Raw genomic sequence first — 26288 nt, 5'->3', positions numbered from 1 at the left:
AGTAGACTAGAAATCAAGACTTATAGTTTTGATCACTAACATTGACAAAAATTCTTGAGATAGCAACGCATGCGAGTTCGACCGAGCAATGCTCTAACATATTGATAAAAGAATGAATGAACTTTTGACATTACAAAAGTTTGAAGCCTATTATGTCATTATGCAAATATTGATGGAAGATAGGATGAAATTTTGTTTATGAGGATTATGTCTATTGTATGTCATTGTGCAAATAGTGATGGAAAATAGAATGAATCTTTGTCTATTCCGCAGTATTAATCTTCCCTGATCCATATCTTATGTATATACTGTGAGGCTCCGTAATTTCTCTTATGTCGAGCAATTCCGATTAGATTAATCATGGGTGTTCTTGTGGTTAATTTAGTTGATTATTTTTGGATTCAAATTCATATTCGTATGTGATTTGTTATGTCCAAAGAAATCCTTCTTTTCTTATGAAATTAAGGTCGCTCTTGTTGTTATCTCGGGAATGACATATTATGGGGGAGAGTTCTTAATTGAACTTGTGCTTAATTTCCAAATCTTTGTGGGGTGTGCGGCTGTGGAATATTATAGGAGTTATCTTGTATCTTTATAAACTCCTTGATGAAAGCGGCTATATGATTGCATCTAAACAAAGTTGATATGTACTTTTCTTTGGTCTTGAAGCATCTCCGTGGAAATTTCATTAGGAACCCATTTTCGTACCTTTGCCAATTTTATTGACAAAACGGGGGAGAATTAATGTGTAGTTCACACTACAAATACATATGGTTTTTGGATCATTATGTAAGGGGGAGTGGTTTCCATGTGAGATGGAGTATTGACTAAGGGAGAGTGATACATATCACCATAGTATTGTTGTCGAAGTTGTGATACAATTAGACTTTGATGTTGTGTAATAATACTATGGCATTGTATAACAATGATTGAGAATTCTTGTTTTATCATTGTTATAGCTACGGATTTTCAACAACAATGTTGCTAAACTTACAACCTTTGGAATCATTGGAGTACTTGGAAGTGACGAAAATTTCGTGTAATGTTGAAGATTAGGCATGTGGAAGAAGAGCTACAAAAGTTTATTTATCTATTTTTGTATTCCATATGTATTGATAGTTTTGTCGCTAAAATTGACCAAGGGGGAGATTGTTAGAGCACTGCTCGGTCGAACTCGCATGCCTTGTTATCTCAAGCATGTTTGTCAATGTTAGTGATCAAAACTATAAGTTTTGATTTCTAGTCTACTATAGCCAAGTCTCGGACTAGGATAGAAAGTGTAGTTGAGCTCAAAGACTCCATGGCGATTATCATACAAGACAAAGAACTACTCAAGGAACTGGTGGAACTTCATCGACTAAAAGGTATGTGGAGACTTGAACTTATCTATCGCTCAAAAGTCTATCTACTCTATCTCCTATCTTGAGAAAAAAGTCGTTTTTCTATATAGACTTTGATTATACACATTTGCTATTTCGAGCCGAGTTTATCTTGCTTATCTATTTCTCGAAATATGTGTTGGTAAGCTTTCGTTTTGGCCAAGTTCATCTTTAACTAGTGACGAAAGTCATGTTATGTTTCAATCACTTGAAAATGGCTTTGACGAAAAATGGTCTATGAATAACAACTATATAACGTCCTCTAAGAATGTTTCAATGATTGAAATGAGAGTTTAGATTATATAACCATTGTTGGATATAAGCATTGTGTGGTAACACATACGTGTATAAGTCCTTATTCCTTGAACCAAGTATGCGTACTTTGCTGCTCAGGAAACCGGAACAGAGTCCGCGAACCCAGTCCGCGTACTGTCAGAGGTTCTTTTCCCGAGAAAATCTGCTGGAGTTTGTGAACTATTTACAAACTTATTCTGGGTACTTAAGTCCGCGTACCTGGTCCGCGTACTTAGGTTGGTTATTTTCTAAAAACGATTATTCGTGAACTTATACTTATATTAACTAAGGAATGCAAGTTTGCAAACCGTGACTATAAAGTTCATGAATCGATTCAAGTGAATCAAATCGTTTTTGTTTCGATTGTGTCTTGTATACTTCTATAAGATCTAAGCAATTGAACAACTCTCTAACTAGTTCATTTGAGTCATTTGAACTAGTTATGGTAATGAAGAATATGGTTGATATGAAAGTGCTCATATGGCTAACCATTTTGTTAACTACTGTTGAACCAACGAATGTACATGTTTGGGTACGGTTACACAAACCTAAAACGTGCATTTCATTTGTGTGTAACAAGCTAAGTTTTCGATATAACGGTTGAAAGATATTAGCTTGAATTTAATCAGGTTTTCATCTAACGGTGAATATTGAATGCTTTGTTACTAAGCTAACATTGATTGCAAATCCTGATTTGAAAGACTATATAAAGGAGAACTCTAGCAACTGGGAAACCTAATCCCCACACCTCATGTGTGATACTAGTTGTATAAGCTAGAGTCGATTTTCTTTTAACTTTAGGTTTCTACCGAGACCCTGTAGGTTAACGACTTGAAGACTTCATTGGGATTGTGAAGCCAGACCGAAACTACTTTCTTATAGTTGTGTGATTTGATCTTGTTGTTTCTATCGTATTGAGTACAATCGTAACGATTGGCTTGAGATTGATATCTCCGATAGGCAAGATATAAAAGTAATCACAAACATCTTCGTCTCATCGTTTGTGATTCCACAATATCTTCTTTCGTCGCGTCGATTAAGATCATTGTGAGGTGGTTGATAATACTAGGTTGTTCTTCGGGAATATAAGTCCAGGTTATCAATTGGTTCATGTCACCTTGATTTATCAAAAGACGGAACAAAAACTCGTAGGTATTTTTGTGGGAGACAGATTTATCTATTACCGTAGACTTTTCTGTGTGATACAGATTTGTTTATTAAAGTCTTCGACTTTGGGTCGTATCAACTCTTAGTTGTGGGTGAGATCAGCTAAGAGAATCAAGTGCGTAGTATCCTGCTGGGATCAGTGACGTAAGGAGCGCAACTGTACCTTGGATCATTGTGAGATTAATTGGGGTTCAACTACAGTCCAGACCGAAGTTAGTTTGTAGTAGGTCAGTGTCTGTAGCGGCTTAATACAGTGTTTGTTCAATCTGGACTAGGTGAATTGGTGAGTTGAGCTCTGAGGATCGGGCGACTGACTCAGCTTTCGGTTTTTTTTTACCGCTACTTCAGAATTTTCTCAATCTTCATTAATTCAAGTCCTTCTTGTTAATTACAATGATTGGTAGTAACAAAAAGGTGAATTGGTTCATCATTTGATAATAAATATGGAGGAATCTCAAGATAATTCAAAAAATGGATCTAGTTCTGGATCGAAATAAAATATTTCATAAAATGACTTTAGATTATCTTCAAAGATAATTTCGGATCTTCCTGAATGTGGAGTTCATGGTCACTCACCTTCTTTGTTCATTCCTGATGATATAATTGATGAAAGTTTAAAGGAATGGGAATTTAGCTTGATTGGGAGATTGGATCTCGTAAAGTTGAAATTTAAGATTGCAAAATCATCCCTTAAAAGACAATGGAGATTGAAATGTTATGTTCAACTTATTCCTTTAGGAAAAGGATTTTTCATTATCAAATTAGACAATGAAGAAGACAAATTACATATTTGGACTGGTAACTGGGTGGTGGAAGAACACAATCTTACTCTTAAGAATTGAGAACCAAATTTCAATCCAACTGCTCAGAAAACCTCTTCAGCATTTGTGTGGGTGAATTTCCCTGGTCTTAATATTGAATATTAGAAGGAAAAAATCATTCTACACATGGGAAAAGATCTTGGAAGGCCAATAAAAGTGGATGAAACAACTTTGAAGAAAAAAGCAGGATTTTATGCTAGTGTTTTGGTGGAAATGGATTTAGAAAAATCAATCCCAAGTAAAATTTGGGTTGAATCAAAGTATGGTGGATTTGAGAAATCAATACAAATTCCTAAGCTACCAAAATATTGCAATCACTGTAATGTATTGGGACACTATGTTGCATAATGCAGAACTAAAAGGAATGAACATGTGAAACAGGAGGAGAATAAAAATACAAATGCAGTGAAAAAAGTTTGGAGAAAAGTTGAATCAAAGAAGAAACAAGATCCAGCTCAGGTTGGTTTTGATATATGCTCATGTACTCCTAGTAAAGACAAAGCAATGGACATTTATGAGAGTTTATTGGATACTGATGAGGAGGTTGATGCCATAATTCCTCCAATTCCATTAACAACAGATACTCCTCAAATTAGTTCAGATAAATTTCAGTTATTACAACATATGAATGATGAGATTTTTAACTCACAAGTTGAGTTTCCAGTACTAAATATTAATCAAATTCTCAAGTCTGCTTCTAGTGCTCCTTCAATGAACGAGGTTATTCATGTATACCACCAGTGGAAAAAGAAGTAGTTCATGAAGAAGTGCCTAAAGAAAAACAGAAGGCTTCTAAGCATATAAGCATTATTAAAACAAGAAATCAATTTTCTGGTGTAGTTAAAAATGAAGTTCCACTTGTGAAAATGAGAGGAAGTAATTATTCTCAACAATCATCCAATAAATGAGAATATCATTTTGGAATACAAGAGGCCTAAGGATAACAAGGGCCAAATATAAACTTAGAAGTTTAGTTAACAGTTTAAATCCTACTTTAGTTATTCTGGCAGAACCAAAGGTAAATTATTCTTCAGATTTTTGTGAAAAATTGAGACTGAAAGGAATGCACTATGAAGCAATTCACAATTCAACTGAATCAAGAAAAGAAAATATCTGGATATTATGGAGTGCTTCTATAAAACCTCAAATTCTAGTTTCAAGTACTGAGCAATCAATTACCGTAGAAGTTGGAAATGTTCTTATCACAGGTGTCCATGCAGCATCATTAACAACAGATAAAAGAACTCTATGGAGGGAGATGGAGGACGTAAGTTCATTAGATAAACCATGGTTAACAATTGGAGATTTTAATGCAGTATTAAGAGAAGAAGAGAAAAAGGGAGGTTTAAGACCTCTAAGAATTTCAATGCTAGAATTTAATAACTGCTTGCATAGTTGTGGTTTGATTCAAGTAGCAAAATCTGGTTAGAAAAGAATTGTATGTAACTTATACAGAGCAGTCTATAATGATAAATGGCTAGATCTTTTCCCCAGATGGACATATAAGTTAGGAGCAAGAGGAGTATTTGATCACATCACATTATATGGAGCTAATACAGCAATTCCAAAGCCAATAAATGTACCATTTAGAGCTTTAAAAGTGTGGATAAACCATCCTGGCTTCTTAACACTAATAAAGGAGTCATGGAACAACAATCTTCAAGGTAATCCAATCTATATTTTTATGAGCAAAATGAAAAGACTAAAAATTGATATAAAGGATTGGAATTGGTCTGTGTTTGGTGATGTTAACAAGAATTTGAAGTTAGCAGAGAAGGAAGTCTTAGATGCTATTATTATTTCTGATCAAAATCCAGAAATTATCCATCAATTAAACAAGCTTGTCATTGCAAGAGGGAGGTTGGAAGTTCTAGTTCAGCATCAAAAGGAAATAACTCAACAGAAGTCCAGAGTAATGTGGTTAAAGGAAGGAGCATCAAACTCTAGATTTTTCCACATGAATTTAAAGTTGAGACAATCTCAAAGTATGATAATACAGCTAGAAAATGAAGATGGAAATATCATTTCCAACCAAAGAGATATAGCAGAGAATTTAGTTGCCTACTTTGAAGATAAATTTAAATTTAAAGAAGTGTAAATGGCTCAAGATTATTTGGATAGCATCCCCAGATTGGTATAAGGAGAAGATAATACAATGATGGAAGTTGTTCCTACAAACGAAGATATAAAAAATGCCCTGAAAGTGCTCCAAGACTAGATGGATTTTCTGGTTGGTTTTACAGGTATGCATGGGAGTTTATAGGTGAAGATATTACGAATGCAATTCAATACTGTTGGAGGAGACAATTTATTCCTGCAGGGCTAAATGCTAATTTTCTAAAGCTCATTCCAAAAGTAAGTAATGCAAATAAGGAAAAACAATTTAGACCAATTGGTCTAATGAATTTCAGTTTCAAAATCTTCACAAAAATGTTGGCTTCTAGAATGGGAAATATAATTCAAAAGATAGTATCACCTCAACAAGGAGCTTTCATTAAGGGGAGAACAATCCAAGAACAGATAACATTAGCATCAGAAATGATAAATGAATTGGATACCAAAAGAAGAGGAGGAAATTTTGGTTTAAAGATTGATATCACACAGGCTTATGATTCTCTAAGTTGGAAGTTCCTTTTTCAGGTTATGAGCAAATTTGGATTTTCAGACAAAGGAATCTATTGGCTGCAAATTCTTCTTACATCAGCTAGAATTTATGTGCTAGTGAATGGAGGACCAGAGGGCTATTTCAAAGTGGAAATAGGATTGAGACAGGGAGATCCTTTATCTCCACTATTATTTGTAATTGTTGAAGATGCTCTAAGTAGAAACATTACAAAGAAGATTCAAAATGGAGAACTGAAGGCAATGGTTAACAGAAATGGTATTCAATCATCACATATACTATTTGCAGATGATATTTTCTTGTTCTGCAATGATGAGAGGAGAAATGTCAAAAATCTAATGGACATGCTCAAGGAATATCAAAATGCTTCTGGACAAATTATCAGTTTAGAAAAAAGTAAATGTTTTATAGGAAGCACCAGCGATAGAAGAAAGTGTACTAGGGTATGCGTACCCGTTCGCATACTGGAGAAACCAAACTCAGACCGGTTACTTAAGTATGCGAACCCCTTTGCATACTTGAGTGACTAAAGTTCTAAAATCGGTTTGTTCATGAACTAATACATTTACATATTAAGGAATGCATTCTTTGCAAACCGTGGCTATAATGTTCATGAATTGGTTCGAGTGAATCAAACCGATTTTGCTTCAATTGTGTTCTTGTATACTTCTATGAGAATATAACAATTGAACAACTATTTAACTAGTTTCATTTCAGTCATTTGAACTAGTTATGTTTAAGATGAATAAGGTTAATATGAGATTGTTCATATAACTAACCTCGGTTAACTACTGTTGAGCCAACATGGTATACACGTTTAGGTACGGTTACATAAACCTAAATGAGGGTACATTTCATTTGTGTATAACAAGCTAAGTTCGATCTAACGGTTGATAGATATTAGCTTGAATCTAATCAGGTTTTCCTCTAACGGTGAATATTGAATTCTTTGTTAACAAGGTAACTAATATTGCAAACCTTGATTTGAAAACTATATAAAGGAGAACTCTAGCAGCTGGGAAACCTAGTCCCCACACCTCCTGTGTGATACTAGTTGCATAAGCTAGAGTCGATTCCCCTTTAACCTTAGGTTTTTCACGAAACCCTGTAGGTTAACGACTTGAAGACTTCATTGGGATTGTGAAGCCAGGCCCAACTATTTTCTCTGTAGTTGCGTGTTCTTATCTTACTTCTTCTATCGTGATTGAGTATGATCTTTGCTAAGATTTGCTTGAGATTTATCTCCGATAGGTAGGATTAAAAGTAGTCACAAACATCTTCGTCTCATCGTTTGTGATTCCACAATATCTTGTTTCGCTATCATACGATTAAGATTATTGTGAGGTGATTGATAATACTAGGTTGTTATTCGGGAATATTAGTCCGATTTATCAATTGGTTCCTATGCACCTTGATTTATCAAAAGACGGAACAAAACTCGTAGGTATTTCTGTGAGAGACAGATTTATCTATTTGGTGTGGTTTTAAAAAGAACCTACAAATTGACCTGCAAGTGCACAGGGTCAGTTGTAGCTAGTGATGGGAAGAAAGGGTTTGTCCACAGGGACTTGGAGGGAGCTATGGTTGTTTTCTAAGTAAAATCTACCTAAACAGGGAATTGGGGAAAACTAGGATATTGAATCCACCTAAATCCTCAGCTATATCATGTCCAGTGCAAGTCTTGCTCTTGGCCTTAGTAAACAAGGTGAAGGTTCAGGCCTGCCTTGTGTTCTGGGCTTTCATCTAGGATAAGCTATTCATTTAGTTCACTAATGCATCCCTAGCATTGATGGTCTTCTTACAGCACCATCAATCACAGATGGACTTGGTCACTAATTGACTAACTATCCTATATCTAAAGAAAATTGCTCACCTAGTTAATCCTGTTCACCCCTAGCATTGGTGGTCTTCTTACAGCACCACCAATCACAGGTTACTATCATCACTGAGTAATCAATCCTCCATGGTTCTAATTCAAGCTCATCAAGAACAAAACTAATCATTTACTTCACTGTGGCATAGAGGCTTCATCTACTTCCTAGTGATGAACTAAAACATGGTAGTGATGAATTAAAACATGGTAAACAGAAAGAGTAATTTGAAATTGAAATAGAAATTGAAACTGAAATTAAAATTAAAATTAAACCTACTCAGACCCAAATTGGGGGTTACCTTGGCTAACCCAAGAACACCCCTAACAGTAGCAACAACATCCATATTTATAGTTTACAACAAACCCTAAATTTTCGAAACCCTAAATTGAAATTAGGGTTTTCTCAAATTCCCAAAATTACTCACTGATTTCTGTTGATTTGCGTCTAACCCACGCTTTATCTTCTTCTTCTGCTCCTGTCTCTTCAAGTTTTGTCCCCTCTTTCGATTGTGTAACCCTAGCTTCTCACTGTTCTAGCTTGTAGCACCTAGTTTGATGCTAAAAACGAGACAAGGGAGAAACTTGGGATGGGGTGGTGATGTACGGTGTGGTGTGGTGGCTGTTGCGACAAGGAAGAGAGGCAGGAGCTCGAGTTGCAGAGCTCTGCAACTGTCGGGTGAAGGAGAAGGAAAAGAAAGAGAAGGAGAAATGGAATGGGTAGTTCTCGATGGGTTTTTTAGGGTATGGGATGTTCTGGTGTGAGTCGGGTTCATCAAGAGATGATGTTTCACGAGCTGGGCCATCGGATCATTAAGTTCAGATGGAATCGAACGGCTTTAAGGAAGGGGATGGAAGCGACCGTAGGATTTTTTTTTGGTACAACTAAATAGACGGATCCAGATGGGGTTAGGTGCTGTAGTGTAAGGCGGAGATATCAAACTTTGATGAACAGCAAGGGAGCAACCGTTGGATTCAACTACCATCTAATCTGAAGGCTTGGAATTTCAGCGCTGTGGTGCTTGGCAGACTTCAGATTTTGATGCTCTATGAAGGAGCGACCATCGGATGCTTCTGAGAACTGATCTGATGGCTGAGAACGGAGGCGTTTTTGTGTGTAGAAAATGAGGTTGTGTGCACCATTCTTCGCGGCTTCCTTGCGTGATTTCTCCCGGCTTTTCACTACTTTTCTGCTCTTTTCCGCTCCGCAAGTCATCCAGATTTTATTTATTACCTAAAAATGCAAAATTAAGTAAGAAAATATTTATTCTTGAAAACAATGAAAATACAGAATATGGGATAAAATGTAGAATTAATGCATAAAAGATGAGTTAAATGCCAACAAAAAATAAATATACAATATTTGGCACTCATCAAATACCCCCAAACCTGAATTTTACTTGTCCTCAAGTAAAACAAAACTAAGGAAATCCTAACTATACCACTGTCGCTGGTCTCTCGAATGCATTTAGCGTATGCACTAAGCCTTTTAAACCACTAAGTGTCCCTAGTGGACGAGTTGAAGTCTCGTGAAGGTTTACCAAGGTGTGCCTACAAAACCTAAGGACAAAATATGAGCTCAGATTCCATCAAATGTGACATGTGCAAAACAGTTAAGCTCACAGCAAAATGGAGATGTCAATCTAGCTATCAAAGGCACAATCCTAGCACTGATAACAAATAAAGACATGTGATAAGAGTGTAAAGTGTATCTACACATGTGTAAAGAAAGATTTGAAGTTATGACTACTAATCACCAAGAGATAGTTTCTCAGGCTAAGAACTGAGGTCGAAATCTAGCTAGCTGTCCGGACTTTACGAGAATTGTGAATGAGTTGGAGGTATTTCACAATTGCTCGCGTTGTACATCAATGGCATACACCCTCCTTGCTTATTACAATGAAACAACAAAATGACTCTTTACATGACTCTTATTTACATTGATTCTCTTTTTATTTTTGGAACAAGAGATGATGGAATTGATAAATACTTGATTTTTTTTTTTTTTTTTTTTTTTTTTTTTTTTGATTTTTCTGATTTTTTTTTTTTTTTTTTTTTTTTTTTTTTTTTTTTGAAAGGAAACACTTTTGATACATATACAAAAGGAAACAAAAGATTACATGACACTTTGCAAGAGGTAGCCCTTTTTGATGCACCCAGTTAAATTCGATGGTTGTCTTTCTTAATGTAACCTCCACCTTCTATCCCAACCAACCAAAGAACAAGCTAGTCAAGTTTCGTTCAGTATTCTAAAGTGATTGGCAATCGTAACTTCCTATCAAACACCTTGAAGATCGAGGCCATACATGTATTGGTAGATCGTGCGCGTGCAAATTTCTTATCACTATGTGAATTGTGCTAGAATCAGGGTGCCTAAATATCTAGACTAAGACTCCTAATAATACATATTTGCACAAGAGTCAACATTTCAAGGTAAATGAGCTCCATTTTTTATGTTTTTTTTTTTCAATTTTTTTTTATTTTGATTTTTCAATTTTTTTTGGAATTTTTCAATTTTTTCAAAAAGATGGAGTTCTTTTTTCAATTATGGCATATTATCGTGGTATCTACTCTATACCCCCAAACCTAAACTAAACATTGTCCTCAATGTTTCAAAATATGGAAAGAATTAAAATACATATGAAAGGATGCTGAGTAGAGTAAAAGGAAGAGAATACCCGATTTCGGCGAAAGCAGAATTAAACTCCGTTATTCAAGGCAAAATCCAACATATTTCAGCCGAGATCATATTGGATTAGCAAAATATATACAAAAGGAACAAAAGGTTTTTTAAGAAATTTTATCTACTGGATTATATACAAAAATTCACCATACACTAACAATCTAAAGAGTTGAGGATCAACCCAAAAGACAAAGTGTAGAGGTTTCAACAGCTTCACACAATAATAATATGGTAGGCATGCAAGTGAAGCTGTGAAACAAAATGAGCTACCCCCAAACCTGGATTTTACAGAAGATATAATTTTGAAAACAAAATCGCGCAGTTTCGGGGGTTCATCATGCACAAGGTCTAGCTCGAAATGAACTGTGCTAGGGACGGGCAAACATGCTAATTCCAACTGTGGTTCCTCAAATGTATTATATTTGGATGAAAATAGTCCAAGAGGACTTGGGAAGCACACAGTTCCAAACCTAGATTAGGCATTTTCAGAAAAATTGGTTTTACAATATCGGTACAAACCAAATCTAGATTGGGTGGAGGGCCAACAAATTGTGACTTATGTAGGACGATAGGCACATCATTATTAATCACATCAACATCTCCTAAGTCTTCTACAAGTGTCATAACATGCTCACAATCATCAAACAAATTGGCAAGATCACAATCAGAGTCATCAACATCATCAACAAATTTATTCTCATGCATCGGCAAATCAGGAGAAATATCACAATGTGACCTAGGTAGAGAATCAGACACATCAAATTATTTTCATGCATATTAGTGTCTACAGAAGATTCAACTATTCCTATGTCATGCTCATCTTCACAGAATAATTGTACGAATCCCATGTCAATATCAAAATCATATGAATTACAATGAGTATTAGAAAAAACAACATTCATGAAGGTCGAGGGCGAGAAGCCATATGTTATTGAACCAACAGGTTCCACAATATTTTCATGTTCTTCTAACATATCATCATAATCATCATAATCATCATCATGGTAGCATGCATATTGGTCCTCATTAAAAGTGGTGGTGTCATTAGTCGATTCATGTTCCTCTAAATTAGGTTCATATTCAACATCATTTACATGAATGGGACTAGACACTTCATGAGGGACAACATACATTTCCTCATGAATTTCCTCCTTTTGTAGGTGAAGCAAAATCTGATCTAAATATGCCTGAATTCGTGATGTAGATCTATCGAAGTTTTGCTCACTGAGTCTGAAAGCTTCTGTGGTGGAGTCTAAATTCATGGGAGTACAAAATTCTTCATGTTCAAATTGTGGTGATTGGTACATGTGTGCATGGTCATTAGGGTTTATAAAAGATTGATCGCAACCCTCAAAGGATTGATTACGGTCCCAATGACTACCATTCTCACAATTTATGGGCATTTCATACCTTGGATTTTCTCTAGATTGCCTAAAATTATGCAAAATATGACAATTCTCAACGGTGGTCTAAACTACCCATGCGGACATGCATAGATTTCAGGTTGCCTAAGAAAATTAGATGTGACAGATTCCTCATGTGATTGCATTTCTAAAGCTGCGATTCGAGCTTCTAATTGATCCACAAGAGATGATTGTGTGAGTGAGGCACTAGCAAAATGTTCATTTTCACGTTGTGGCAAATGCATGTGCGAATAGTCAGTAGGGTTCATGTATTGAAGCTCGGGACTTTGAAAATGTCCATAATAATTCCTATAACTATTGACATCATGGTCTGTGGGAGGTTCATAACGTGAAGTTTGTCCATACGCAAGTTCTCTAAGGGATTCGTTGTATTCCCCAACTGTAGAAAAAGATCTAGACATGATTGGGCTCAAAGGCTAAGTAAAGAGTTTACAAAGCTCAAAATTTGGTTTTTAAGGGATTGGACTTTTTGGAAAAATTTGGTTTTGTTGGGAAAAATTTGGTTTTGGCGGGAGACATTTGGTTTTGATGGGAAAAAGAAAAATTTTGGTTTTTAGGGAAAGATTTGGAAAACTTTTTGGTTTTTATGGGAGAATTTTGGTTTTGTCGGGATAAGGAGGAAGAAGAAAAAAATTTGGTTGTTAATGTGGGAGCAAAATAAAATTTGGTTTTAAAATCTGGGAGCAAGTAAATTTTTTTTTTTTTTTTTTTTTTTTTTTTTTAAATTAGCCTAGCATAAATTATCACAACCCATAAAAGAAAATAAAAACAACAATAATAATTACAAACCCATAAAAGAAAGAAAAAGAAGAAAAAGAAAAATTATTACAAGCCCAAATAAAAAAATAAAGAAAACAAAAATTATTACAAGCCCACAAATTAAAAATGGAAGCCCACAGGTTGGGTTCTCTTAATGGGTTTAGGCTTACTTGCTTAAGCACAGCCCAGCTGCTCAGTTAGGTTGCAAAAGCCCAGTTGGGCTTTGGATCATCCTAAGCTTTGGTTTTTTCTGAGGCCCAGTTGGGCTTGGCTCAATTTCTTCTCCTTCTGCAGCTTACAGCCCAGTTGGGCTTTATCTTACACCAGCTTCAGCAGGCAGCAGCAGCAGGGAATAGCAACAGGAGCTCAGCAGCAATAGCAGCAGCAGGATCAGGAGCAGCAGCAGGATAAGCACAGCAGGAGAAGCACATGTACTTGCTAACTCAACAAAAGCTTCAGTTTCCAGAGTTGTGCAGTTTAAGCAATTGAGAAGAGATTATGCAAATGTCAAAGATGATGCAGTGATGCTACAGCTACACAGAATGGAAATGATAATGATACAGAACAGAATGCTAATGCTAGGATGCAAGGTATAGCTAAGTAGCAAAGTTAATGAACAACTACAGATGATTACTAACTAATATTTACAAGACTAAAATGATTACTAAGTTACAACTACAGATGCTAAAATGCTATTAACTACAGCATGAGATGCAGGTGGTAGACAGATGCAAATGGCAGAAAATTATGCAAGATATGCAACTGCACAGAAAAGCAAGGCAAAGAAAAACAACTTATGCGCCGCAACCGAGTCCCCGGCAGCGGCGCCAAAAACTTGGTGTGGTTTTAAAAAGAACCTACAAATTGACCTGCAAGTGCACAGGGTCAGTTGTAGCTAGTGATGGGAAGAAAGGGTTTGTCCACAGGGACTTGGAGGGAGCTATGGTTGTTTTCTAAGTAAAATCTACCTAAACAGGGAATTGGGGAAAACTAGGATATTGAATCCACCTAAATCCTCAGCTATATCATGTCCAGTGCAAGTCTTGCTCTTGGCCTTAGTAAACAAGGTGAAGGTTCAGGCCTGCCTTGTGTTCTGGGCTTTCATCTAGGATAAGCTATTCATTTAGTTCACTAATGCATCCCTAGCATTGATGGTCTTCTTACAGCACCATCAATCACAGATGGACTTGGTCACTAATTGACTAACTATCCTATATCTAAAGAAAATTGCTCACCTAGTTAATCCTGTTCACCCCTAGCATTGGTGGTCTTCTTACAGCACCACCAATCACAGGTTACTATCATCACTGAGTAATCAATCCTCCATGGTTCTAATTCAAGCTCATCAAGAACAAAACTAATCATTTACTTCACTGTGGCATAGAGGCTTCATCTACTTCCTAGTGATGAACTAAAACATGGTAGTGATGAATTAAAACATGGTAAACAGAAAGAGTAATTTGAAATTGAAATAGAAATTGAAACTGAAATTAAAATTAAAATTAAACCTACTCAGACCCAAATTGGGGGTTAACTTGGCTAACCCAAGAACACCCCTAACAGTAGCAACAACATCCATATTTATAGTTTACAACAAACCCTAAATTTTCGAAACCCTAAATTGAAATTAGGGTTTTCTCAAATTCCCAAAATTACTCACTGATTTCTGTTGATTTGCGTCTAACCCACGCTTTATCTTCTTCTTCTGCTCCTGTCTCTTCAAGTTTTGTCCCCTCTTTCGATTGTGTAACCCTAGCTTCTCACTGTTTGATGCTAAAAACGAGACAAGGGAGAAACTTGGGATGGGGTGGTGATGTACGGTGTGGTGTGGTGGCTGTTGCGACAAGGAAGAGAGGCAGGAGCTCGAGTTGCAGAGCTCTGCAACTGTCGGGTGAAGGAGAAGGAAAAGAAAGAGAAGGAGAGAAATGGAATGGGTAGTTCTCGATGGGTTTTTTAGGGTATGGGATGTTCTGGTGTGAGTCGGGTTCATCAAGAGATGATGTTTCACGAGCTGGGCCATCGGATCATTAAGTTCAGATGGAATCGAACGGCTTTAAGAAAGGGGATGGAAGCGACCGTAGGATTTTTTTGGTACAACTAAATAGACGGATCCAGATGGGGTTAGGTGCTGTAGTGTAAGGCGGAGATATCAAACTTTGATGAACAGCAAGGGAGCAACCGTTGGATTCAACTACCATCTAATCTGAAGGCTTGGAATTTCAGCGCTGTGGTGCTTGGCAGAGACTTCAGATTTTGATGATCTATGAAGGAGCGACCATCGGATGCTTCTGAGAACTGATCTGATGGCTGAGAACGGAGGCGTTTTTGTGTGTAGAAAATGAGGTTGTGCGCACCATTCTTCGCGGCTTCCTTGCGTGATTTCTCCCGGCTTTTCACTACTTTTCTGCTCTTTTCCGCTCCGCAAGTCATCCAGACTTTATTTATTACCTAAAAATGCAAAATTAAGTAAGAAAAATATTTATTCTTGAAAACAATGAAAATACAGAATATGGGATAAAATGTAGAATTAATGATCAAAAGATGAGTTAAATGCCAACAAAAAGGGATAAATATATACAATATTTGGCACTCATCAAATACCCCCAAACCTGAATTTTACTTGTCCTCAAGTAAAAACAAACTAAGGAAATCCTACCTATACCACTGTCGCTGGTTTCTCGAATGCATTTAGCGTATGCACTAAGCCTTTTAAACCACTAAGTGTCCCTAGTGGACGAGTTGAAGTCTCGTGAAGGTTTACCAGAGGTGTGCCTACAAAACCTAAGGACAAAATATGAGCTCAGATTCCATCAAATGTGACATGTGCAAAACAGTTAAGCTCACAGCAAAATGGAGATGTCAATCTAGCTATCAAAGGCACAATCCTAGCACTGATAACAAATAAAGACATGTGATAAGAGTGTAAAGTGTATCTACACATGTGTAAAGAAAGATTTGAAGTTATGACTACTAATCACCAAGAGATAGTTTCTCAGGCTAAGAACTGAGGTCGAAATCTAGCTAGCTGTCCGGACTTTACGAGAATTGTGAATGAGTTGGAGGTATTTCACAATTGCTCGCGTTGTACATCAACGGCATACACCCTCCTTGCTTATTACAATGAAACAACAAAATGACTCTTTACATGACTCTTATTTACATTGATTACTCTCTTTTATTTTTGGAACAAGAGATGATGGAATTGATAAATACTTGATTTTTTATTTTATTTTATTTTTATTTTTTTTTTGTATTTTTCTGATATTTTTTTTTATGAATATATACATCGTTTTTTGTTTTTTGTTTTTTTTTTTGAAAAGGAAACACTTTTGATACATATACAAAAGGAAACAAAAGATTACATGACACTTTGCAAGAGGTAGCCCTTTTTGATGCACCCAGTTAAATTCGATGGTTGTCTTTCTTAATGTAACCTCCACCTTCTATCCCAACCAACCAAAGAACAAGCTAGTCAAGTTTCGTTCAGTATTCTAAAGTGATTGGCAATCGTGACTTCCTATCAAACACCTTGAAGATCGAGGCCATACATGTATTGGTAGATCGTGCGCGTGCAAATTTCTTATCACTATGTGAATTGTGCTAGAATCAGGGTGCCTAAATATCTAGACTAAGACTCCTAATAATTACATATTTGCACAAGAGTCAACATTTCAAGGTAAATGAGCTCCATTTTTTATGTTTTTTTTTCTTTCAATTTTTAATTTTTAATATTTTTTTTTTTATTTTTATTTTTTTTAAAAAAGAAAATAAAATTTGGTTTTTGAATGGGAGCAAGCCCACTGTTTGGTTTTGTGTTTGCTTTGGCTCAGCTGGTTTGAAAACGTTTGGTGAAACTGAGTCCAAAATCTCGGCCTAGAATTTGGGTACTCGGCCCACTAACGAGTTAACCTAGCGTGATCGGTTACAAGCTCAGCTGGGTTTAAAAACCCAGAATACAAAATACAAGTCCAAATTAAACAAGCTCACAAAAATTAAATACAAGCCCACAAATTAAACAAACAAGCCCACAAAAATTAATTACAAACCCAACAGAAAATAAAAAGCCCAAAAATTGGCTTTAATATTACAAGCCCACAATTAAAAATTGGAAGCCCACAATTCGGGTTCTCTTAAATGGGTTACCTTTTAAGCACAGCCCAACTGCTCTGATATTGTTGCAAAAACCCAGTTGGGCTTTGGTTCTTTTCCTTGGTGGCGTCCCAGCAGAGGAAAAACTGGTTCAGAACAGCAGGTCCAACAGCAAATGAAGTGAAGCAGATGCAGATGCAAATGCTATGCAGTGAAATGCAAAAATAGCTAATAAAACTACAAGAAAAACACAGCACCAATCCCCGGCAACGGCGCCAAAAACTTGGTAGGCTTCTAAAAGGTCCTAAAAATTATCCCCGGCCAAAAACTTGGTGGGCCCGGAGATATGTATAAAATTAAGCGCAATAAAAACGGGGGCCTACAGTAATACCGCAAGTGCACGGTCGTCAGTTATAGCTCGTGCAAGTACGGGTCGATCCACAGAGATCGGGTGTGTTTTGTAGTGTTCTAACTATTTTGGGTTCTAGTTGCTATTGGGCTATGAAGCCTTTTGGCTTAAATTGGGCTTTGAGTACTAATGGGTTTGATAACAATAAAATGAACTGAGCTTGGGCTCAGTTAGTCTTTGAAGTGTAAATGGGCTTTGGCCTTAAACTTAGGCTTGGGCTCAGTGGGATTGAGCTAACAGTGGACTGTGGTCTTTTGATTAGACCTGGGCTTTGGTTTGTAAAGGGCCAATGGTTAAAAACCCAGGCTTTGGACTTATGGGCTTCTGAGGCTTTTGGGCTCAATGCAGCAGCAGCAGCAGTGGAAGGAAAAGGCAACAGGAGAGTTGCAGGGCAGAGGCAAGTGCACAGCAGCAGGGGAAAGAAAAGGCAGCTGCAGCTATAGCAGCAGCAGGATCAGGAGCAGCAGCAGGATAAGCACAGCAGGAGAAGCACATGTACTTGCTAACTCAACAAAAGCTTCAGTTTCCAGAGTTGTGCAGTTTAAGCAATTGAGAAGAGATTATGCAAATGTCTAAGATGATGCAGTGATGCTACAGCTACACAGAATGGAAATGATAATGATACAGAACAGAATGCTAATGCTAGGATGCAAGGTATAGCTAAGTAGCAAAGTTAATGAACAACTACAGATGATTACTAACTAATATTTACAAGACTAAAATGATTACTAAGTTACAACTACAGATGCTAAAATGCTATTAACTACAGCATGAGATGCAGGTGGTAGACAGATGCAAATGGCAGAAAATTATGCAAGATATGCAACTGCACAGAAAAGCAAGGCAAAGAAAAACAACTTATGCGCCGCAACCGAGTCCCCGGCAGCGGCGCCAAAAACTTGGTGTGGTTTTAAAAAGAACCTACAAATTGACCTGCAAGTGCACAGGGTCAGTTGTAGCTAGTGATGGGAAGAAAGGGTTTGTCCACAGGGACTTGGAGGGAGCTATGGTTGTTTTCTAAGTAAAATCTACCTAAACAGGGAATTGGGGAAAACTAGGATATTGAATCCACCTAAATCCTCAGCTATATCATGTCCAGTGCAAGTCTTGCTCTTGGCCTTAGTAAACAAGGTGAAGGTTCAGGCCTGCCTTGTGTTCTGGGATTTCATCTAGGATAAGCTATTCATTTAGTTCACTAATGCATCCCTAGCATTGATGGTCTTCTTACAGCACCATCAATCACAGATGGACTTGGTCACTAATTGACTAACTATCCTATATCTAAAGAAAATTGCTCACCTAGTTAATCCTGTTCACCCCTAGCATTGGTGGTCTTCTTACAGCACCACCAATCACAGGTTACTATCATCACTGAGTAATCAATCCTCCATGGTTCTAATTCAAGCTCATCAAGAACAAAACTAATCATTTACTTCACTGTGGCATAGAGGCTTCATCTACTTCCTAGTGATGAACTAAAACATGGTAGTGATGAATTAAAACATGGTAAACAGAAAGAGTAATTTGAAATTGAAATAGAAATTGAAACTGAAATTAAAATTAAAATTAAACCTACTCAGACCCAAATTGGGGGTTAACTTGGCTAACCCAAGAACACCCCTAACAGTAGCAACAACATCCATATTTATAGTTTACAACAAACCCTAAATTTTCGAAACCCTAAATTGAAATTAGGGTTTTCTCAAATTCCCAAAATTACTCACTGATTTCTGTTGATTTGCGTCTAACCCACGCTTTATCTTCTTCTTCTGCTCCTGTCTCTTCAAGTTTTGTCCCCTCTTTCGATTGTGTAACCCTAGCTTCTCACTGTTTGATGCTAAAAACGAGACAAGGGAGAAACTTGGGATGGGGTGGTGATGTACGGTGTGGTGTGGTGGCTGTTGCGACAAGGAAGAGAGGCAGGAGCTCGAGTTGCAGAGCTCTGCAACTGTCGGGTGAAGGAGAAGGAAAAGAAAGAGAAGGAGAGAAATGGAATGGGTAGTTCTCGATGGGTTTTTTAGGGTATGGGATGTTCTGGTGTGAGTCGGGTTCATCAAGAGATGATGTTTCACGAGCTGGGCCATCGGATCATTAAGTTCAGATGGAATCGAACGGCTTTAAGGAAGGGGATGGAAGCGACCGTAGGATTTTTTTTTTGGTACAACTAAATAGACGGATCCAGATGGGGTTAGGTGCTGTAGTGTAAGGCGGAGATATCAAACTTTGATGAACATCAAGGGAGCAACCGTTGGATTCAACTACCATCTAATCTGAAGGCTTGGAATTTCAGCGCTATGGTGCTTGGCAGAGACTTCAGATTTTGATGCTCTATGAAGGAGCGACCATCGGATGCTTCTGAGAACTGATCTGATGGCTGAGAACGGAGGCGTTTTTGTGTGTAGAAAATGAGGTTGTGTGCACCATTCTTCGCGGCTTCCTTGCGTGATTTCTCCCGGCTTTTCACTACTTTTCTGCTCTTTTCCGCTCCGCAAGTCATCCAGATTTTATTTATTACCTAAAAATGCAAAATTAAGTAAGAAAAATATTTATTCTTAAAAACAATGAAAATACAGAATATGGGATAAAATGTAGAATTAATGCATAAAAGATGAGTTAAATGCCAACAAAAAGGGATAAATATATACAATATTTGGCACTCATCAAATACCCCCAAACCTGAATTTTACTTGTCCTCAAGTAAAACAAAACTAAGGAAATCCTAACTATACCACTGTCGCTGGTCTCTCGAATGCATTTAGCGTATGCACTAAGCCTTTTAAGCCACTAAGTGTCCCTAGTGGACGAGTTGAAGTCTCGTGAAGGTTTACCAGAGGTGTGCCTACAAAACCTAAGGACAAAATATGAGCTCAGATTCCATCAAATGTGACATGTGCAAAACAGTTAAGCTCACAGCAAAATGGAGATGTCAATCTAGCTATCAAAGGCACAATCCTAGCACTGATAACAAATAAAGACATGTGATAAGAGTGTAAAGTGTATCTACACATGTGTAAAGAAAGATTTGAAGTTATGACTACTAATCACCAAGAGATAGTTTCTCAGGCTAAGAACTGAGGTCGAAATCTAGCTAGCTGTCCGGACTTTACGAGAATTGTGAATGAGTTGGAGGTATTTCACAATTGCTCGCGTTGTACATCAACGGCATACACCCTCCTTGCTTATTACAATGAAACAACAAAATGACTCTTTACATGACTCTTATTTACATTGATTACTCTCTTTTATTTTTGGAACAAGAGATGATGGAATTGATAAATACTTGATTTTTTTTTTTTTTTTTTTTTTTTTTGTATTTTTCTGATATTTTTTTTATGAATATATACATCGTTTTTTTTTTTTTTTTTTTTTTTTGAAAGGAAACACTTTTGATACATATACAAAAGGAAACAAAAGATTACATGACACTTTGCAAGAGGTAGCCCTTTTTGATGCACCCAGTTAAATTCGATGGTTGTCTTTCTTAATGTAACCTCCACCTTCTATCCCAACCAACCAAAGAACAAGCTAGTCAAGTTTCGTTCAGTATTCTAAAGTGATTGGCAATCGTACTTCCTATCAAACACCTTGAAGATCGAGGCCATACATGTATTGGTAGATCGTGCGCGTGCAAATTTCTTATCACTATGTGAATTGTGCTAGAATCAGGGTGCCTAAATATCTAGACTAAGACTCCTAATAATTACATATTTGCACAAGAGTCAACATTTCAAGGTAAATGAGCTCCATTTTTTATGTTTTTTTTTTTTAATTTTTTATTTTTTTTTTGATTTTTCAATTTTTTTGGAATTTTTCAATTTTTTCAAAAAGGATGGAGTTCTTGTTTTCAATTATGGCATATTATCGTGGTATCTACTCTATACCCCCAAACCTAAACTAAACATTGTCCTCAATGTTTCAAAATATGGAAAAATTAAATACAACATATGAAAGGATCATGTGAGTAGAGAAAAGGAAGAGAATACCCGATTTCGGCGAAAGCAGAATTAAACTCCGTTATTCAAGGCAAAATCCAACATATTCAGCCGAGATCATATTGGATTAGCAAAATATATACAAAAGGAACAAAAGGGTTTTTAAGAAATTTTATCTACTGGATTATATACAAAAATTCACCATACACTAACAATCTAAAGAGTTGAGGATCAACCCAAAAGACAAAGTGTAGAGGTTTCAACAGCTTCACACAATATAATATGGTAGGCATGCAAGTGAAGCTGTGAAACAAAATGAGCTACCCCCAAACCTGGATTTTACAGAAGATATAATTTTGAAAACAAAATCGCGCAGTTTCGGGGGTTCATCATGCAAGGTCTAGCTCGAAATGAACTGTGCTAGGGACGGGCAAACATGCTAATTCCAACTGTGGTTCCTCAAATGTATTATATTTGATGAAAATAGTCCAAGAGGACTTGGGAAGCACACAGTTCCAAACCTAGATTAGGCATTTTCAGAAAAATTGGTTTTACAATATCGGTACAAACCAAATCTAGGTTGGGTGGAGGCCAACAATTGTGACTTATGTAGGACGATAGGCACATCATTATAATCACATCAACATCTCCTAAGTCTTCTACAAGTGTCATAACATGCTCACAATCATCAAACAAATTGGCAAGATCACAATCAGAGTCATCAACATCATCAACAAATTTATTCTCATGCATCGGCAAATCAGGAGAAATATCACAATGTGACCTAGGTAGAGAATCAGACACATCAAATATATTTTCATGCATATTAGTGTCTACAGAAGATTCAACTATTCCTATGTCATGCTCATCTTCACAGAATAATTGTACGAATCCCATGTCAATATCAAAATCATATGAATTACAATGAGTATTAGAAAAAACAACATTCATGAAGGTCGAGGGCGAGAAGCCATATGTTATTGAACCAACAGGTTCCACAATATTTTCATGTTCTTCTAACAATCATCATAATCATCATAATCATCATCATGGTAGCATGCATATTGGTCCTCATTAAAAGTGGTGGTGTCATTAGTCGATTCATGTTCCTCTAAATTAGGTTCATATTCAACATCATTTACATGAATGGGACTAGACACTTCATTAGGGACAACATACATTTCCTCATGAATTTCCTCCTTTTGTAGGTGAAGCAAAATCTGATCTAAATATGCCTGAATTCGTGATGTAGATCTATCGAAGTTTTGCTCACTGAGTCTGAAAGCTTCTGTGGTGGAGTCTAAATTCATGGGAGTACAAAATTCTTCATGTTCAAATTGTGGTGATTGGTACATGTGTGCATGGTCATTAGGGTTTATAAAAGATTGATCGCAACCCTCAAAGGATTGATTACGGTCCCAATGACTACCATTCTCACAATTTATGGGCATTTCATACCTTGGATTTTCTCTAGATTGCCTAAAATTATGCAAAATATGACAATTCTCAACAGGGTGGTCTAAACTACCACATGCGGGACATGCATAGATTTCAGGTTGCCTAAGAAAATTAGATGTGACAGATTCCTCATGTGATTGCATTTCTAAAGCTGCGATTCGAGCTTCTAATTGATCCACAAGAGATGATTGTGTGAGTGAGGCACTAGCAAAATGTTCATTTTCACGTTGTGGCAAACGATGCATGTGCGAATAGTCAGTAGGGTTCATGTATTGAAGCTCGGGACTTTGAAAATGTCCATAATAATTCCTATAACTATTGACATCATGGTCTGTGGGAGGTTCATAACGTGAAGTTTGTCCATACGCAAGTTCTCTAAGGGATTCGTTGTATTCCCCAACTGTAGAAAAAGATCTAGACATGATTGGGCTCAAAGGCTAAGTAAAGAGTTTACAAAGCTCAAAATTTGGTTTTTAAGGGATTGGACTTTTTGGAAAAATTTGGTTTTGTTGGGAAAAATTTGGTTTTGGCGGGAGACATTTGGTTTTGATGGGAAAAAGAAAAATTTTGGTTTTTAGGGAAAGATTTGGAAAACTTTTTGGTTTTTATGGGAGAATTTTGGTTTTGTCGGGATAAGGAGGAAGAAGAAAAAAATTTGGTTGTTAATGTGGGAGCAAAATAAAATTTGGTTTTAAAATCTGGGAGCAAGTAAATTTTTTTTTTTTTTTTTTTTTTTTTTTTTAAATTAGCCTAGCATAAATTATCACAACCCATAAAAGAAAATAAAAACAACAATAATAATTACAAACCCATAAAAGAAAGAAAAAGAAGAAAAAGAAAAATTATTACAAGCCCAAATAAAAAAATAAAGAAAAACAAAATTATTACAAGCCCACAAATTAAAAATGGAAGCCCACAGGTTGGGTTCTCTTAATGGGTTTAGGCTTACTTGCTTAAGCACAGCCCAGCTGCTCAGTTAGGTTGCAAAAGCCCAGTTGGGCTTTGGATCATCCTAAGCTTTGGTTTTTTCTGAGGCCCAGTTGGGCTTGGCTCAATTTCTTCTCCTTCTGCAGCTTACAGCCCAGTTGGGCTTTATCTTACACCAGCTTCAGCAGGCAGCAGCAGCAGGGAATAGCAACAGGAGCTCAGCAGCAATAGCAGCAGCAGGATCAGGAGCAGCAGCAGGATAAGCACAGCAGGAGAAGCACATGTACTTGCTAACTCAACAAAAGCTTCAGTTTCCAGAGTTGTGCAGTTTAAGCAATTGAGAAGAGATTATGCAAATGTCAAAGATGATGCAGTGATGCTACAGCTACACAGAATGGAAATGATAATGATACAGAACAGAATGCTAATGCTAGGATGCAAGGTATAGCTAAGTAGCAAAGTTAATGAACAACTACAGATGATTACTAACTAATATTTACAAGACTAAAATGATTACTAAGTTACAACTACAGATGCTAAAATGCTATTAACTACAGCATGAGATGCAGGTGGTAGACAGATGCAAATGGCAGAAAATTATGCAAGATATGCAACTGCACAGAAAAGCAAGGCAAAGAAAAACAACTTATGCGCCGCAACCGAGTCCCCGGCAGCGGCGCCAAAAACTTGGTGTGGTTTTAAAAAGAACCTACAAATTGACCTGCAAGTGCACAGGGTCAGTTGTAGCTAGTGATGGGAAGAAAGGGTTTGTCCACAGGGACTTGGAGGGAGCTATGGTTGTTTTCTAAGTAAAATCTACCTAAACAGGGAATTGGGGAAAACTAGGATATTGAATCCACCTAAATCCTCAGCTATATCATGTCCAGTGCAAGTCTTGCTCTTGGCCTTAGTAAACAAGGTGAAGGTTCAGGCCTGCCTTGTGTTCTGGGCTTTCATCTAGGATAAGCTATTCATTTAGTTCACTAATGCATCCCTAGCATTGATGGTCTTCTTACAGCACCATCAATCACAGATGGACTTGGTCACTAATTGACTAACTATCCTATATCTAAAGAAAATTGCTCACCTAGTTAATCCTGTTCACCCCTAGCATTGGTGGTCTTCTTACAGCACCACCAATCACAGGTTACTATCATCACTGAGTAATCAATCCTCCATGGTTCTAATTCAAGCTCATCAAGAACAAAACTAATCATTTACTTCACTGTGGCATAGAGGCTTCATCTACTTCCTAGTGATGAACTAAAACATGGTAGTGATGAATTAAAACATGGTAAACAGAAAGAGTAATTTGAAATTGAAATAGAAATTGAAACTGAAATTAAAATTAAAATTAAACCTACTCAGACCCAAATTGGGGGTTAACTTGGCTAACCCAAGAACACCCCTAACAGTAGCAACAACATCCATATTTATAGTTTACAACAAACCCTAAATTTTCGAAACCCTAAATTGAAATTAGGGTTTTCTCAAATTCCCAAAATTACTCACTGATTTCTGTTGATTTGCGTCTAACCCACGCTTTATCTTCTTCTTCTGCTCCTGTCTCTTCAAGTTTTGTCCCCTCTTTCGATTGTGTAACCTAGCTCTCAGTTGATGCTAAAAACGAGACAAGGGAGAAACTTGGGATGGGGGTGATGTACGGTGTGGTGTGGTGGCTGTTGCGACAAGGAAGAGAGGCAGGAGCTCGAGTTGCAGAGCTCTGCAACTGTCGGGTGAAGGAGAAGGAAAAGAAAGAGAAGGAGAGAAATGGAATGGGTAGTTCTCGATGGGTTTTTTAGGGTATGGGATGTTCTGGTGTGAGTCGGGTTCATCAAGAGATGATGTTTCACGAGCTGGGCCATCGGATCATTAAGTTCAGATGGAATCGAACGGCTTTAAGGAAGGGGATGGAAGCGACCGTAGGATTTTTTTTTGGTACAACTAAATAGACGGATCCAGATGGGGTTAGGTGCTGTAGTGTAAGGCGGAGATATCAAACTTTGATGAACAGCAAGGGAGCAACCGTTGGATTCAACTACCATCTAATCTGAAGGCTTGGAATTTCAGCGCTGTGGTGCTTGGCAGAGACTTCAGATTTTGATGCTCTATGAAGGAGCGACCATCGGATGCTTCTGAGAACTGATCTGATGGCTGAGAACGGAGGCGTTTTTGTGTGTAGAAAATGAGGTTGTGTGCACCATTCTTCGCGGCTTCCTTGCGTGATTTCTCCCGGCTTTTCACTACTTTTCTGCTCTTTTCCGCTCCGCAAGTCATCCAGATTTTATTTATTACCTAAAAATGCAAAATTAAGTAAGAAAAATATTTATTCTTGAAAACAATGAAAATACAGAATATGGGATAAAATGTAGAATTAATGCATAAAAGATGAGTTAAATGCCAACAAAAAGGGATAAATATATACAATATTTGGCACTCATCAAATACCCCCA

General features: G+C 37.1%; 1 protein-coding gene across 1 annotated transcript in view; it reads left to right on the top strand.

Moving 5' to 3' along the window:
• The first annotated feature begins 4565 nt into the window (after positions 1 to 4565).
• Positions 4566 to 26288, top strand: part of LOC113354476 — a 40961-nt gene continuing 19238 nt past the window's right edge. Inside the window, exons 1-3 of the mRNA XM_026597802.1 lie at positions 4566 to 5085; positions 5221 to 5755; positions 5905 to 6680. Of these exons, the coding sequence (XP_026453587.1) occupies positions 4566 to 5085; positions 5221 to 5755; positions 5905 to 6680 (1831 nt within the window). The remainder of the gene's footprint in view (positions 5086 to 5220; positions 5756 to 5904; positions 6681 to 26288) is intronic.

Source organism: Papaver somniferum, chromosome 1, assembly GCF_003573695.1.
Source record: "Papaver somniferum cultivar HN1 chromosome 1, ASM357369v1, whole genome shotgun sequence".
NCBI lineage: Eukaryota > Viridiplantae > Streptophyta > Magnoliopsida > Ranunculales > Papaveraceae > Papaver > Papaver somniferum.
Note: the sequence above shows the minus strand (reverse complement) of the source record. Positions and strands in the feature narration are given on the sequence as shown.